Source organism: Eumetopias jubatus, unplaced genomic scaffold (genome assembly GCF_037043125.1).
Source record: "Eumetopias jubatus isolate StellerSeaLion01/CBP00866 unplaced genomic scaffold, mEumJub1_p1.0 scaffold_12, whole genome shotgun sequence".
In the NCBI taxonomy this organism is placed as follows: domain Eukaryota; kingdom Metazoa; phylum Chordata; class Mammalia; order Carnivora; family Otariidae; genus Eumetopias; species Eumetopias jubatus.
In genome coordinates, this window is record NW_028274818.1 from 11,761,567 (window position 1) to 11,774,949 (window position 13,383).

Below are 13,383 nucleotides of genomic sequence, written 5' to 3' on the forward strand. Positions count from 1 at the left end.
GAAGGCTTCAATCTATCTTCTAGTTCCCATTATATAATTTCTACAATTTGCTGGGGTTTCTTGTTTCTGTGTTTAAGATTTATTTATAATTTGAGAGAGAGAGCGCGTGCGCACGAGCAGGAGAAGGGGCAGAAGCAGAGGGAGAGGGAGAAGCAGACTCCCCACTGAGCAGGGAGCGCGACGTGGGGCTTGATCCCTGGACTCCGGGATCATCATCTGAGCTGAAATCAAGAGTCGGGATGCTCAACCGACTGAACCACCTAGGCACCCCTACAAATTTGCTATTTTAAGTGAATAATGTAAGCTCACTTTATAAATTAATCATTAATGGGGTCTGCCTTCATTGACCCGCTTACCTGTAAATATAAAATTAAGTGCACCAATATAGTTTTAAGTAAATATTAGAAACAGGAAAAATGAGGCAGGAAAGTTTAATGTACCACTTTATAGTGAGGTTTTTAAATCTTACTTTGAGGTAAGTGTTATTTTAAGAACTCATATTTTATATTTTTGTTCTTAAAATGTAATCATGAGAAGCTTGGCCTCCTTTGCATGTTATTTAAATGTATGACTCACTTTAAAGTTTTGAAACGTGTTTTTAGAAAAGGATAAAGTTTTCCAAAGATTGTACAAAAAAAATCTGAAAACAAATAACCACAACAAGGGTGATATACTGTAAAATTTACTCACACTTGGAATAGTTGAAGATTTTTTCCTTTCTGGCCCCACAAGAGGGCTCGCAGTCATCTCACTTTTTGATCCAACCGTTGTGCTGCCAAGTTTACGAGCTAGGTCTTTGTCCCACTCCTCTTTCTGCTCACTTTCCACGCTGTTAGCCTGAGGCCTTTTGGTATATGATACGGCAGGGGGAATGGATGGACCAGCTATAATAAAATTAAAGAGCATAATTAGGTGAAAATCAACTGACATGGTTTCTCCTGACGAACAAAAACTCTAAATTAAAAATATCTTTATTTGCGTATTTTATACTTGGAACTAACAATAAACTGATTACAAAAATTAGGTTAGTCCCTGAAAAGGGGATTATATTAATCACGCAATAATATAGATCTGTGATAACAGGTAACACAAGCACATAAAGACATGAATGTATAATGCTCAGTAAATACAAGTTTGAGTAGGACTGGTCTGTCTTTTCACTTATTTGACTTTTCCCCCACCATGATCACTGAAACGCCGCTGCTTCTGGTTTGCGGAGATGCTCCGCTGGACCTTCAGGTGAGCAGGGGACTGAAGGCTGCTGTTGTTCAGGTCACTGCTGGGCCGTGACCTCTGACACAAGCTTCCGCTGGACAACGATTCACCGCCTTCAAACTATAAGAAGAAGATAGCGCACAAAGATTTCATTTATTTATTTGAGAGAGAGAGGCAGTGAGTGAGAGAGAGCACGAGTAGGGGGGGTGCAGAGAGAAAGGGAGAAGCAGACTCCCCACTGAGCAGGGAGCCCAGTCCCAGGACCCCTGGCATCATGACCTGAGCAGAAGGCCAGTGCTTAACCGACTGAGCCACCCAGGCACCCCTGCACAAAGATTTTAAAATAAAAATGTTTATGCAAACAATATGCACTCTTGATTGATGTTCTAATCTATTCCAGGCCATATAAAGAGTATCAGAACTGAAGAAAAAAAAAAAAAGTTCGGATACAGAACCGCAAGCTGGCGACCAGGGAGGGAGGGAACTGGCTATGTGCTTCCATGAGTGCACGCACTCTTCTGTGATCTTGCACAAATGGCTTTGGAGCCTTAGTTTAGTCAAAACACCAAATAACAGCTACCAATTATTGAATGGTTATTATAAACAGGCACCCCTGCTAAGGAAGCTCTTCCTATGTGTTACTTTGTTCAGTCATGACAGCAATGCAGCTGTTTATTAACCTCAACCTCACAGATGGAAGGACCGTGGTTAAGAGAATCAAGGGACATCTCTGGGATTCAAACTCAGGATAAAATCTAAAACTGTAACTCCACACACATCTTTTCTTTCTACCATATTTACAGAGCAAATGTGGTTTATTGGCCCTGATTAAGAAACTGCATGTATTTAGACAAGCATGGTAAATTGGGGGTTGATACACTATCCCTCTCCTCAAAACACAGAAGATGTTTGTTGCTGGCAAACTTCTCACTCAATCACTGGCTTCCCAATGGAAAATCTAAATTCATATGTAAAGATACTAATGGCAAACAGCAAAGTAATACTGATGATGAAACTGGTAATAGATAACACAGAACACACAGTAATGTGCCAGGAACTGTTCTAAGCACTGTGGAAATATTAATTCATTTAACCCTCTCGATGACCCTCAGAGCTAAGTACTATTTATTATCCTCATTTCATGCACCAGGGATCTGAAGCACAGAGAAATTAAGGCAAGTGCCTAAGCTGCACAGCCAGTGGCTGTGCTGGGGTGGAGGAGGGGTGCGGATTCAAACCCGGTGAATCTGGCTCCAAAGTTCAGGCTCTGACTTAGAATAGCCTCATTAGTTTATACTCAATACAAGTCAAACTTCATTTTAATTCAAGCCTGGGCTGGGTTGTATACTTGTAATGCTAGGGCTTCCTTTATATTTAAATTAATAGGAAAATTAAAGATCTCGGGAGTGAAATCTAAAGGCTAAGTAGAAACAGGTCAAAGACTTCAGAAATAACCATTTGTATTATTTCCCACTTCCTAAAATTGATTTGGCTTCTTTGATGCCACTTCCCCAACTATTAATGCCTCCACTGAGGTTCCCCTTCTCCTCGGAGGGCCCAGAGGTGAGATGAGCTCCTGCGGTGAAGTCCTTAGAAGAGCTGCTGGTGTGTTAATGGGTGCTCCTCTCACCACAGCTCCCAACCTATTGAGGCTGCCCGAGTCACTCCCTCCAAGCCAGACCTGCGTCTCCAAACGTCTCCTGAACAACCCCGCCCAACACGGATCTCAAGTTCAACCATCCCAAACAGAATGAAGTTCCCACCTTCCCCCTGAAATCACACGCTCTTCATATCCTGGCAAATGCACCTTACAAAACCAGTCACCTGTGCTGGAGACCTGAGGGTCTCTCACATCCTCGTTTTCAGCGGGTTACCATGGCCTGTCCCATCCAGCTGCTGTGGGTGCCTGTCCTGCTCTGCGTCCTGGAGTCCCCATGCCCGGCCCTGATCAGGGCGGCAGCACCCTGCACCACACTGCTGACTGCGCATCTCCCCTCCAGACCCAGGGCTCCTTGAGAGCACAGACTTTCTCAGCTTCCTGGTTACGGTATGCAGCAGTTTCCAGGACAGGACAGATTCAATAAATGTCAGCTGAATGTGCTGCTTCACTAACAGTATCTAATTAAAAATAATTTCAGTCTATTCTATAAAATGCCTCCCACAGATGTTTAATTGTTAACAAACTGTCCATGTGCTCGGCTCTGTTCTTGACTCTCAGTTTATACCTTTATTATTTGCTGTCCCAAAGGATCATTTGCTTTTGTGGTTCAACCATCATCTGTACACAGTTATTTCCTGAATCTATCTCCTTGTTATAGATCTCTCCTGGCCCTGAGAATTCCCAACTGCAAAGCCTCAAAGCCACTTGACGTTCTACAAGGCAAAATATTACCGAACAGCCTTTTCCCATTCCCATCTTTTTAAATCACTTTAGATACATGTTTTGTTTTACATGCCGTCCCTTCCTCTGTCTGGGTCACTGTGTTTTCTGCACACCCAGAATGACCACGTTACCTTTGGCGGGCCTGCTGCTTTCGGAGACACAACTCTGGGGGAAACTCCTTCTCAAAGACTAGACTGCGTGTGCCTCTCAGAGCTAAGCGAGGCACCTGGTCTGCTCTTTCATAGCAGAATCTCCCCTGGTACTTGGAAATGAAACCAGTTCATAACTTAGCATCTTGAGTTTGAATTCTAAAAGTAAGAATGTTAGGGTCTTTATATTACTTTTGATACCACATAGAATGAACGTGCTAACAGCTGACATTTTATCTTAGCTGTCACTTGTCTCAAGAAATAATTAACGTTAATCTAAAAAGGTAAAGAACTTACTTCAGGTGGTTTTCTACCTAGAAGAATATAAGTAGCCATAACTTCATCATATTTCTGATTTATTAAGGCGTCATTTATCTCATCTCGTGCAAAACCCATGGTGACCATGATGTCTAGAAATAAAAAAAAAAAGCAAAATTTTCCGAAAATGGGTTTATTTTCGCAAACAAACCAACAAATGTAAGCAAGCTTGCCAACATAAAATATGAAAACTAAATTCTGAAATGTTAAAGTATAATGTTAACTATAAAAACTTCCGGATTACTAATATATGGATACTGCATATTTAGATCCTATACACTGACAATTTTTCATGCAGAAACTATCCGTATCATGGGATCCATACTCAGAAGCGCCTAGTCCGCTTCTCAGCACCTAACGCGTTCCTGAGTTGAATGCCTTTGTCCAGCCGGAGACACACTACCTGTGACATACACAAGATCCCTTCTCTTTTTCTCTATCTCTTAACACACTCTTAGCCACACACGGAGTGGTGTCTCTCATCTCTTAACAATTTCTGCTTTCTGATCTGAAGGCAGGTTGACTCTTCTTTGGAAGGTTGTAATGCTTGTTCTTATTGGATTCCAAACACCCTAGAATAGTGAGACCTCACTGGCCCCTCTGCTCTCAAGTCAGAGAGGGGCACAGCAGAGATGGCTCACTTGTGAGTCTCTGATGGCTTTGGTAACGGAGATAGAAATGCAGAGAACAGGATGGAAGCAGATGCCGCTGGGTGTGGGAGGAAGCACCCTGCCGAGACACTGGAAAATTGAAAGGGAGAGCCAAAGTGTTCATCCCTTCAGCTCACGTGCCTCCACACTTTCAGCTAAAATACATGCTATGTTTTGCTGATACTTAACAGTCTGACCAGTGCTGGTACTTAAACCAGTCATTCCTGTTTTTAGGAACTACTGAAAGAAAAGAATGAGGTTCATCTACATTATTTTAATTTTTGTATTACTGCTGCCAACAACTAAATTAGATCATGGTATACATGCAGACAAACTTGAAATTTGTAATGTTTGGTGTATATTGATGGAAAGAAAAGATGACAATGCAAGTATTTTTCAAATAAAAATTGTTTCTTATTTATATTTTTAAACACTATTTTGGTAGACGACAGGTCTCTTATAGTGGAGGACCAGCACATCTCACGGTGTTTAAATACTTACCTATTCTTTTCATGTCATTGAAATCTGGTTCAGGCTCAGAGTATGGCTTTAGCTCTTCTTCCTCATGACCAACATTCATCCACCGATCTTTCATTATTTGCTAGGAAATAAACTTTACATTATGCTTGGCCAATCAGAACATTCCACCACTTATTTTAGCTCTATTTTAGTGAATGTGAAATTTATTGGTTTACTCAACGAGTATCATGATGTCTTCTATCTAAAGTTAGTTTCCAGTCTGATTAGCAGGCCAACAAGAGGCACAGGACTTTGGGACACACTTACATAAGTTGGACAACTACAACTATCATCCGGCACACTCACCAAATGTATCCATTCAAAATAGCTTGCTGCCCATAGTCCTCTAAAAGGAGGATCTTCTCATTTAAAAGTTTTAACCTAAGGACCTACTGATTTCAACCTTTCCTTCATAGTATTACATTTAGAAGAGACTATCTCTTTTTCCTGGTCTTTTACCAAATATATGTATACCTGTATTTTAAAGTCACCATTTGTTAAAACATTAGGAAAGCAGAGATCGTGGGGCATAGAAATCAGGGTTAGTCAGTAAAGGCAGCTCAGATAATATGGAAGGGGAGAATGGTCAAAATGGAAGCCGAGAGACAGGGATGAGCAAGAATCAGGATAAAGATAGGGACTGGTGTGAATTACCAGAGTCAAACTTAAGTGAGGCTGTTGAAACAAGAGTCCTGGGTTGTTAAAAGGGAACCTAGTGGGGGCACCCGATGGTACGGGAAAATAGTCACAACCTAGTGGGGGCATCCTATGGAACGGGAAAATATTCACAACTGTATATCTGATAAGGGGTTAATATTCACAATATGTACAAGAAATCCTACAACTCAGTAACAACAAAAACCGCCTGACTGAGAAAAGGGCAAAGGACTTGAACAGGTTTTCCTCCAAAAGAATACATACCAAGGGCCAACAAGCATATGAAAAGATGCTATAACGTCACTAATCATCAGGGAAATAAAAACCATGATGAGGTATCACCTCCTTATCTGTTAGGATGGCTACTATCAAAAAAGATGAAAATAACAAGCATGGGTGAGCACGTGGAGAACCCGGACCCCCTGTGCACTGTTGGAGGACAGTAAAAAGGTGTCGCTGCTACGGTAAACGGTACGGAGGTTCCTCAAAACATTTAACAGTAGAACTATAGATATGATCTAGTAATTCCATCTCTGGGAATATATCCAAAAGAACTGAAACAGTATCTTGAAGGGTATTTGCACACCCATGTTCATCGCAACATAACTCACAATAGCCAAGATGTGGAACAACCTAAATGTCTGATGGATGAATGCATAAAGAAAATGTATCTACACACAATGGAATGCTATTCAGCCTTAAAAAGAAGGCAATCCATATGCTATACTGTGGATGAAACTTGAGGACATTTCTCAGTGATATAAGCCAGCCACAAAAAGACGATGATCATTATATGACGGTATCTAAGGTAATCAAACTTCTAGCAACGGGCAGTAGAATGGTGTTTGCCCCCTGGAGAGGGGGTAACGGAGCTGTTCGATGGTACAGAGTCTCACTCATGCAAGGGGGACAAGTTCCGGAGATCTGCTGTCCAACAATGTACACAGAGGTCACAACACTGTAATGTACTCTTGAAATTGTAAAGAGTATACGTTTATGTGTTTTTTTTACTACACACACAAAAAGGCAACTAGTGGGGAATAATTCTGGGGAAATGATTCTGTATTAATTTAGAAAAACTTTTAACATTTTATAACTATTGAATTCTAGGTTTTCATTCAAGAACATTTTAGGTGATGATCTATTAATATGCTTTTTCCAGGCCCTGCAAAGTATACTCTCCATCTTGTAACTTTACTTGCCAATATTCTACTAATCAGAAAAATAAAATTCCATATAGAGATCCTTTTGAGGCTAATTGTTTGCCCAGATACGTTCCCCTCATTTAATAATATTTAGCTAAACTCATTCACTAGAAGACAGAATGCCAGAGCAGGCCTCTAAGAACTGGAATCTGTAAGAATAGTGCTGTTCTGGCTGGGAGGAATTTTCCAAAGGTTTTGGTCACATGATACATATTTCAATGCAAATTTGTAGATAATTCATATATGCTTAAAATTATGCAGACATGTAACTCTTAACAGCTCACCACTAACTTTCTTCTTTCTTTTCCCCATTTGAGATGTAACTGACATATAACTTTGTATTACCCTAAGTTATACAACATAATGATTTGATATATAAACATATACATAAATATTATGAAATGATCACCACAGTAAGTTAACATCCATCACTTCACATGCTTAACAATTTTTTCCTCATGATGAGAACTTTTAAGATCTACTCTCTTAGCAACTTTTCAATATACAATACAGTATAAATAACCATAGTCACCATACTGTACATTACATCCCTATAACTGACTCATAACTGGAAATTTGTACCGTCAGACCACTTTTACTTATTTCACCCACCCACCATCCCCCACCTCTGGCAACCCCCAATCTGTTCTCGTTTCTCTAAATTTGTTTTGTGTTTTTTTAGATTCTACATATAAGTGAGATCATACAGATTTTGTCTTTCTCTGTCTGACTTATTTCACTTAGCATAATGTCTTCAAGGTCATCCATGTTGTCTCAAATGGCAGGATTTCTCTTTTTTCCACTTCTGAGCATATACCCAAAGGAAACAAAAATCACTATTTTGAAGAGATATCTGCACCCCCATGTTCACTTCAGCATCACTAACAATACCCAAGACACGCAATCTAAGTGTCCACCGGCAGATGAATGGATAAAAATATGCGATACATATTCTCATCAGAAATTTAAGTACCTTATCCAGCACATTTAAATAAAAGTAGACCCATTTACAAACTTGAAAAACAATAATGCTGTCACTAAGTCTTTAGTGATTATTCATCAATAAGGGGAAAGTGTTGGGGAGGGTGCCCATCAGGAAAAAAATAAAAAGGATAAAAGCAGAGCTGCCAATACCAGCTACATGATTTCCCAAAATATTAAGGTCCTTCCTGTTCCTCTTCTCCCCCTTCTCAAAGAGTATGTCTGGCAGAAGCCTAGACAGCAGTTGGGCCCTAGTATCTGCAGAAGTAAAATTCTGCTGTCGGTAGAATTTCCTAGGTTGGAAGGAGAATACATAATAAAAACCCTCAAAGAATACAAGGGACCACGTCAGGACAGCTCCACAGCACATGCAATCCCGCCTGCACTTTGCAAGCTCTAATCCAGCCTCCTACTCCCCGACACCGAGTGACTCACTTCCACATTCCACAGCCAGCGCATGGAGGTGGCAGCGCAAAAGGCTGAAGCTTAAAAATGAAAGCCTTTAAACATGTTTAAAATAAACAGAATCAACCCCACCTCTCTCCACACACATGTGCTCACGCACATGCACATACCTGTGCTCACACATGCGGGCACACACCCCCCCCAATACAAAGAAGTCTAACTGTCCTTTCATCAACACACTACTTCTTAATGGGAATTCTTTGCATGTTTTTTGATATGATGATGAATGAGGCCGGGCAAAGAAGAAAACGAACAAAAGCTAGACATAAATACTTCTGGTTTTTCAAATGAACTCAAATTAAGTCCTCAATGATGTTCTCAAGTTTAAGATGAAATGTTAAGAGTCTGAAAATAATAACTAATGGAGTGAGATTTATAAACAGTCAAATCTTCGGTAAGTGGAAGTTAGATTCTGGAAGAGTAAGAGTTCATCATGCAACAAGGAACTAGAAGGGAGAGCGTGAGCGAGCGACCCAGGCAGAGGACATGGTGGGTGTGAAGAGGCCCAAGGGCAAATAACGGTGGCGCCTGTCTGGGGGGGCGGCAAGTTCCATATGACCCGAGTGTCCGGTGTGAGAGGGGTGGTGAGGCAAAGATGAGGGGAGAAAATCAAGAGGGACCGGACCGAGAGGGTTTCTTTCAATCCCGTGAGGGACATCTTTGCAGAGTATGATTCTGAAGTCTCTCCGGCCAGTGTGCAGAGAGTGGTTTGGAGGGGTTCACGACTGGAGGCCCAGAAATCAGTGAAGAGGCTTTAGTGAGAATCTAAGAGAGATGATGCTAGTCTGAATGAAATGAGGCAGTAGCAACGGGAAAGAGACATTTTCAATATTTGGCTGGTAAAAATCAACAAAACTTTGTGATTGGATATGCAGGGGTATGAAGAGGTGAGACAATTCAGAGAAAGTGAAGACGGTGTCCAGGTTCCTGGTGTAGACAGCTGAGTAGGAGGGGTTGACACCATTTATTGAGAAAGCCACCTCAGAAAGAGGAGGAGGCTGGATGGGGAAGCACGCAGCTGAGTTTTGGAGCAGCTGAGTTTGAGGTGCTACGGGTTATTCAAATAGACCCGTTCTGTAAACTCCAGGGAAGCTCAAGGGAAATCTGGGCTGGGGACAGAGATTCAGGAACAGCCAACACAGGATGACAGAAGCTGTAAAGCGGGTGGGATTTTCCAGGAATACCGAATAGACTCAGAACGAGTAGAAGTGGGGCCATGGCAGAGCCCCAATTAAGGGTTAGAAAGAAAAGTAGCCCACAGAGTAAATGGAGGCAGAAAATCTACACAGTGTGACCTGGGAGGCAAGGCAAGAGTTTTTGAAAGAGGACACAGTGGTGTCCTGCAAAGAAGGTGACCACTAAGTCAGTAATTGGTTGTGTTGAGGAGCAAAGACAGGTGGCTTCACCGGGGGCAGTTGCAGGGGAGCAGCAGGGCTGGGAGCCAGAAGGCAGTGCGAGGACAAACACCACACAGGCGGGGAACTGCTGACTCTAAGTGGAGATGCTTCTTTAAAATCAGGCCGGGGGCGCCTGGGGGGCTCAGTCAGTTAAGCGTCTGCCTTCGGCTCAGGTCATGATCTCGGGGTCCTGGGATGGAGCCCCGCGTTGGGCTCCCTGCTCAGAGGGAAGCCTGCTTCTCCCTCTCCCCCTGCTTGTGCTCTCTCTTTCTCTCAGATAAATAAATTGAAAAATCTTAAAAAAAAAAAAAAAGTCAGGCCAGAAAGGGAGGAACAAGAAGGGATAGTAGATGAGGACTGCGGGGTTGAAGGGTGCCTTTGTCTAAAATGGAAGATATATGTACAAAGGCTAAGAGATCGAGCTGTCAGCAGAGAGGAGGTGGGACGGTACAGAAGAGGGAGCTTTTCTGAGGAGATACTGAGACAGCACAGATGTATCTCCCACACTACAGTTAGAGTCCCTGAGGATAAAGACTGTGCCTTGTGCTATCTTTCCCAGCACACATGCTTGTTGTTGCTTTGAACTGGGCAGTATTTTAAAATAAGGCTGTTACAGAAGCCCTGGGTGCAGCGAAGTGTTGAGAGGAGCTTAGCAATGAAGATGGCTAAGGAAGACGCTAGAATGTCAGGAGACAAACAACCTCGGGCTGCGCTGGGCATGAGGAAATGGAAGGAAAACCTAGAGGTATAATCCGAAGCACTTGATGACAGAATTTGTTCTGGGAATGAGGGAAAGAAAGGCTGGAATCCAAGAGGGTTCTAAGGATTTTAACTCAAGTGCCTGGTAGAATAAATAGGGTATCTATGAATTAAGTAAGAAATATAGGAGCAATAAGAGATTTGATAGTTAGATGATAAGCAATTAAAAGCAAAATGAAGACAATCCAAATTTTCTGATGTTTCTCAATTAAACTGTGGTTATTTGGTGTTCATTTCATAATCATTATGTATCTGTCTACATCTAGGAAAAATATGTATGTGGACCAAACCCTCAGACAACTTGTCTTTTATTTGGGGAAATAAGATTTACTCATAAAACCTGAAAAAAATCAACATGTAACAGAATTAACTTTTCAAAACTGTGCTATTAGCAGTACATATTACTAGAGACCAAAAGGGCAACTTGCAGTGTGGGCTGGAGTCTTCAGGGAAGGAATCGTAAGGGGAGAGAATCTGAAGTGACTCTGGGAATACCAACAGCTTGTGGATCGGTGGGAGAGTCAAGGCAGAGGGATGGAAGGAGGACGCAGTGAGGAAGCTCCCTGACTCAGAACCAAGGCAATACGCAATGAAAGAATGGGAGACACAGTATCTTCACATGGTGAATTTAAACGTGATCTGATGGGTGATGGTGAAATGCTCTATTTTATTAACAAGGAAGATATGCAACATTTTAGAAATCGCACTGTGAGAAGAACACTCTGAGGAAACACGGCAGGAGCACTGACTCCGCTCATCCTCAAACAAAGTTAGATCCGAGGCAAGGCTCATCCAGAGAGAGTGAGAAAATTGCAGCGATAAGGAAAGACAACAGGGCAGTGAGGACAGAAGGGACACAGCTGTGCTGTCCTCTCTACTTGTTGTAGTCACTGGGGATCGCCGGGAGTCCCTTCAGAAGAGTCTGTCTCACAAAAATAGTTGGATTTCAAAGCAAGATAAAAATAATCTGAGGAAAAATTTCCTTTGGCAAAAGGAAAGGAAGGCAAAGGTAGGGAAGGAAATCTGCTTAAAGGAACATGTAGGGACATTAACTCTATTAATTCTAAATGTGAAGTACTTTTTCAAGAGTCAAGTACAGAGAGCAACAAAATATGGATGTATGTGAGAGGAGACCCATGTGGAAGAAGCCTTAGTTGTGTGAACCTCATGCCCATACAGAATTCTTCCGTGGGAACCAGAGTTTGTATTGAGGCCAAGGCAGAAATGCCCCCAGAAATGAAATGCTGTGTGACAGGGGAGTATTCACATAACCCTCGCTGTGTGGTTTCAGGCAGGATACAAATCACCAGGCCAGCAAACTGCACTAGACCAGCTGAATAAACTAATCCACTTTGGATTTCATTTGAGATTTCTCTCTCTCTCTTCTTTTTTTTAAAGTAATTCTACGCCCAGCATGGGGCTTGAACTCACAACCCCAAGATCAAGAGTCACATGCTCCACTGCCTGAGCCAGCCAGGCGCCTGAGACATCTCAAAATGAGAAACAAGAGGTCAAACAAGATTCCAAACTGAACAAGAGAGAGTTTACTCTAGCCATCACTGCCAATGAACATACATAACTACTTGCTGAGAAATTCTATCAAAATAACGGATTCAGATGAATTATAAAGAAATAAATTAACAATGGAAATATAACCCTACACTTTAGGTGCACATTAAAAATTTATGGACTTTAGGATAGCCAGATGGAAATAATTTTTCTTAAATGGTTTCAACCTCTGTAAAAGTTCACCATATGCTTCTGAATCTCTACTTAGAAATCTTGCATTAAAAAAAAGATTATTATTTGCTTTATTGCCTCTGGTATTGGACAGATACAAGCAAGATTTTTAAGATCATCTTAGCAGCAGCTGAAAAGGTGTTAAAGCAAAAATAAATACTTTTTTGAGGAGGAACACAGATGACAGAGAAAGGGCAATAAGGAGGGGCTTTGCTTTAGGCTCAAATTTTGCATGATTTTGGAAAGGTAACAGTCCATTCTGGTTAAGGACTGGAAAAATTAAAGAAAACATATATAGAGAGGACAGCAGAAAAAAATTATCTGTTTTTTTCTAATAAAAATATCTAGACACACCAATATTCCAAAAAATAGGAAAAAATATAGTGTACAACATCAAACACAAATCCTTTTAAAATGTGTGAAACCACCCCTCCCATTTAATAATGAGCAAGCTCTGCCAGCATTCATATATACTACCCGAAGAAATTTATGCAACTGTTTAGTTCTAGAGACAACAATAGGTCAAGCAAGTAGAATGTGAAACTAATTTCATTCATTTTATTTTCATGGGGGATAAAAACGGTACTTAACATAGAAGGCTTTAAGAAAGACTTTAATAAAGTATGTAATCCTATTTGAAAAGCAACAGGAGGCTATCTGAGTTAAATGAGAAGTTTAGTAAGATAATAAACAGCCGCATAAGATTCTTTCAATTGAATTTCAACATTAACAAATTATATAGTGAAGAAAGACTAGTGTTTGCTCTCATCAGTAACTCTTGATCCTCAAGCTAACACTGAAAAAAAATATATAAAGTTCCATTTTTAAAAAAAATATAAGAATTAACAGAGGAAATATTTCATATTAAATGTACAAAGCTGATACAGATCTGTAAGACTGATTAATCAGACTCACTTAGACAAGGAGTTCAGAGACACAGAGCTT

General features: G+C 41.1%; 1 protein-coding gene across 1 annotated transcript in view; it reads right to left on the minus strand.

Annotated features, from left to right (window-relative positions):
- The window catches only part of MARK1 (microtubule affinity regulating kinase 1), a 113,030-nt gene that overhangs the window by 18,751 nt on the left and 80,896 nt on the right, over window positions 1-13,383 (minus strand). Inside the window, exons 10-13 of the mRNA XM_088017247.1 lie at window positions 5,217-5,316; window positions 4,045-4,157; window positions 1,182-1,335; window positions 691-884 (exon numbers count right to left, since the gene is read on the minus strand). Coding sequence (XP_087873373.1) covers window positions 691-884; window positions 1,182-1,335; window positions 4,045-4,157; window positions 5,217-5,316 — 561 coding nt within the window. The remainder of the gene's footprint in view (window positions 1-690; window positions 885-1,181; window positions 1,336-4,044; window positions 4,158-5,216; window positions 5,317-13,383) is intronic.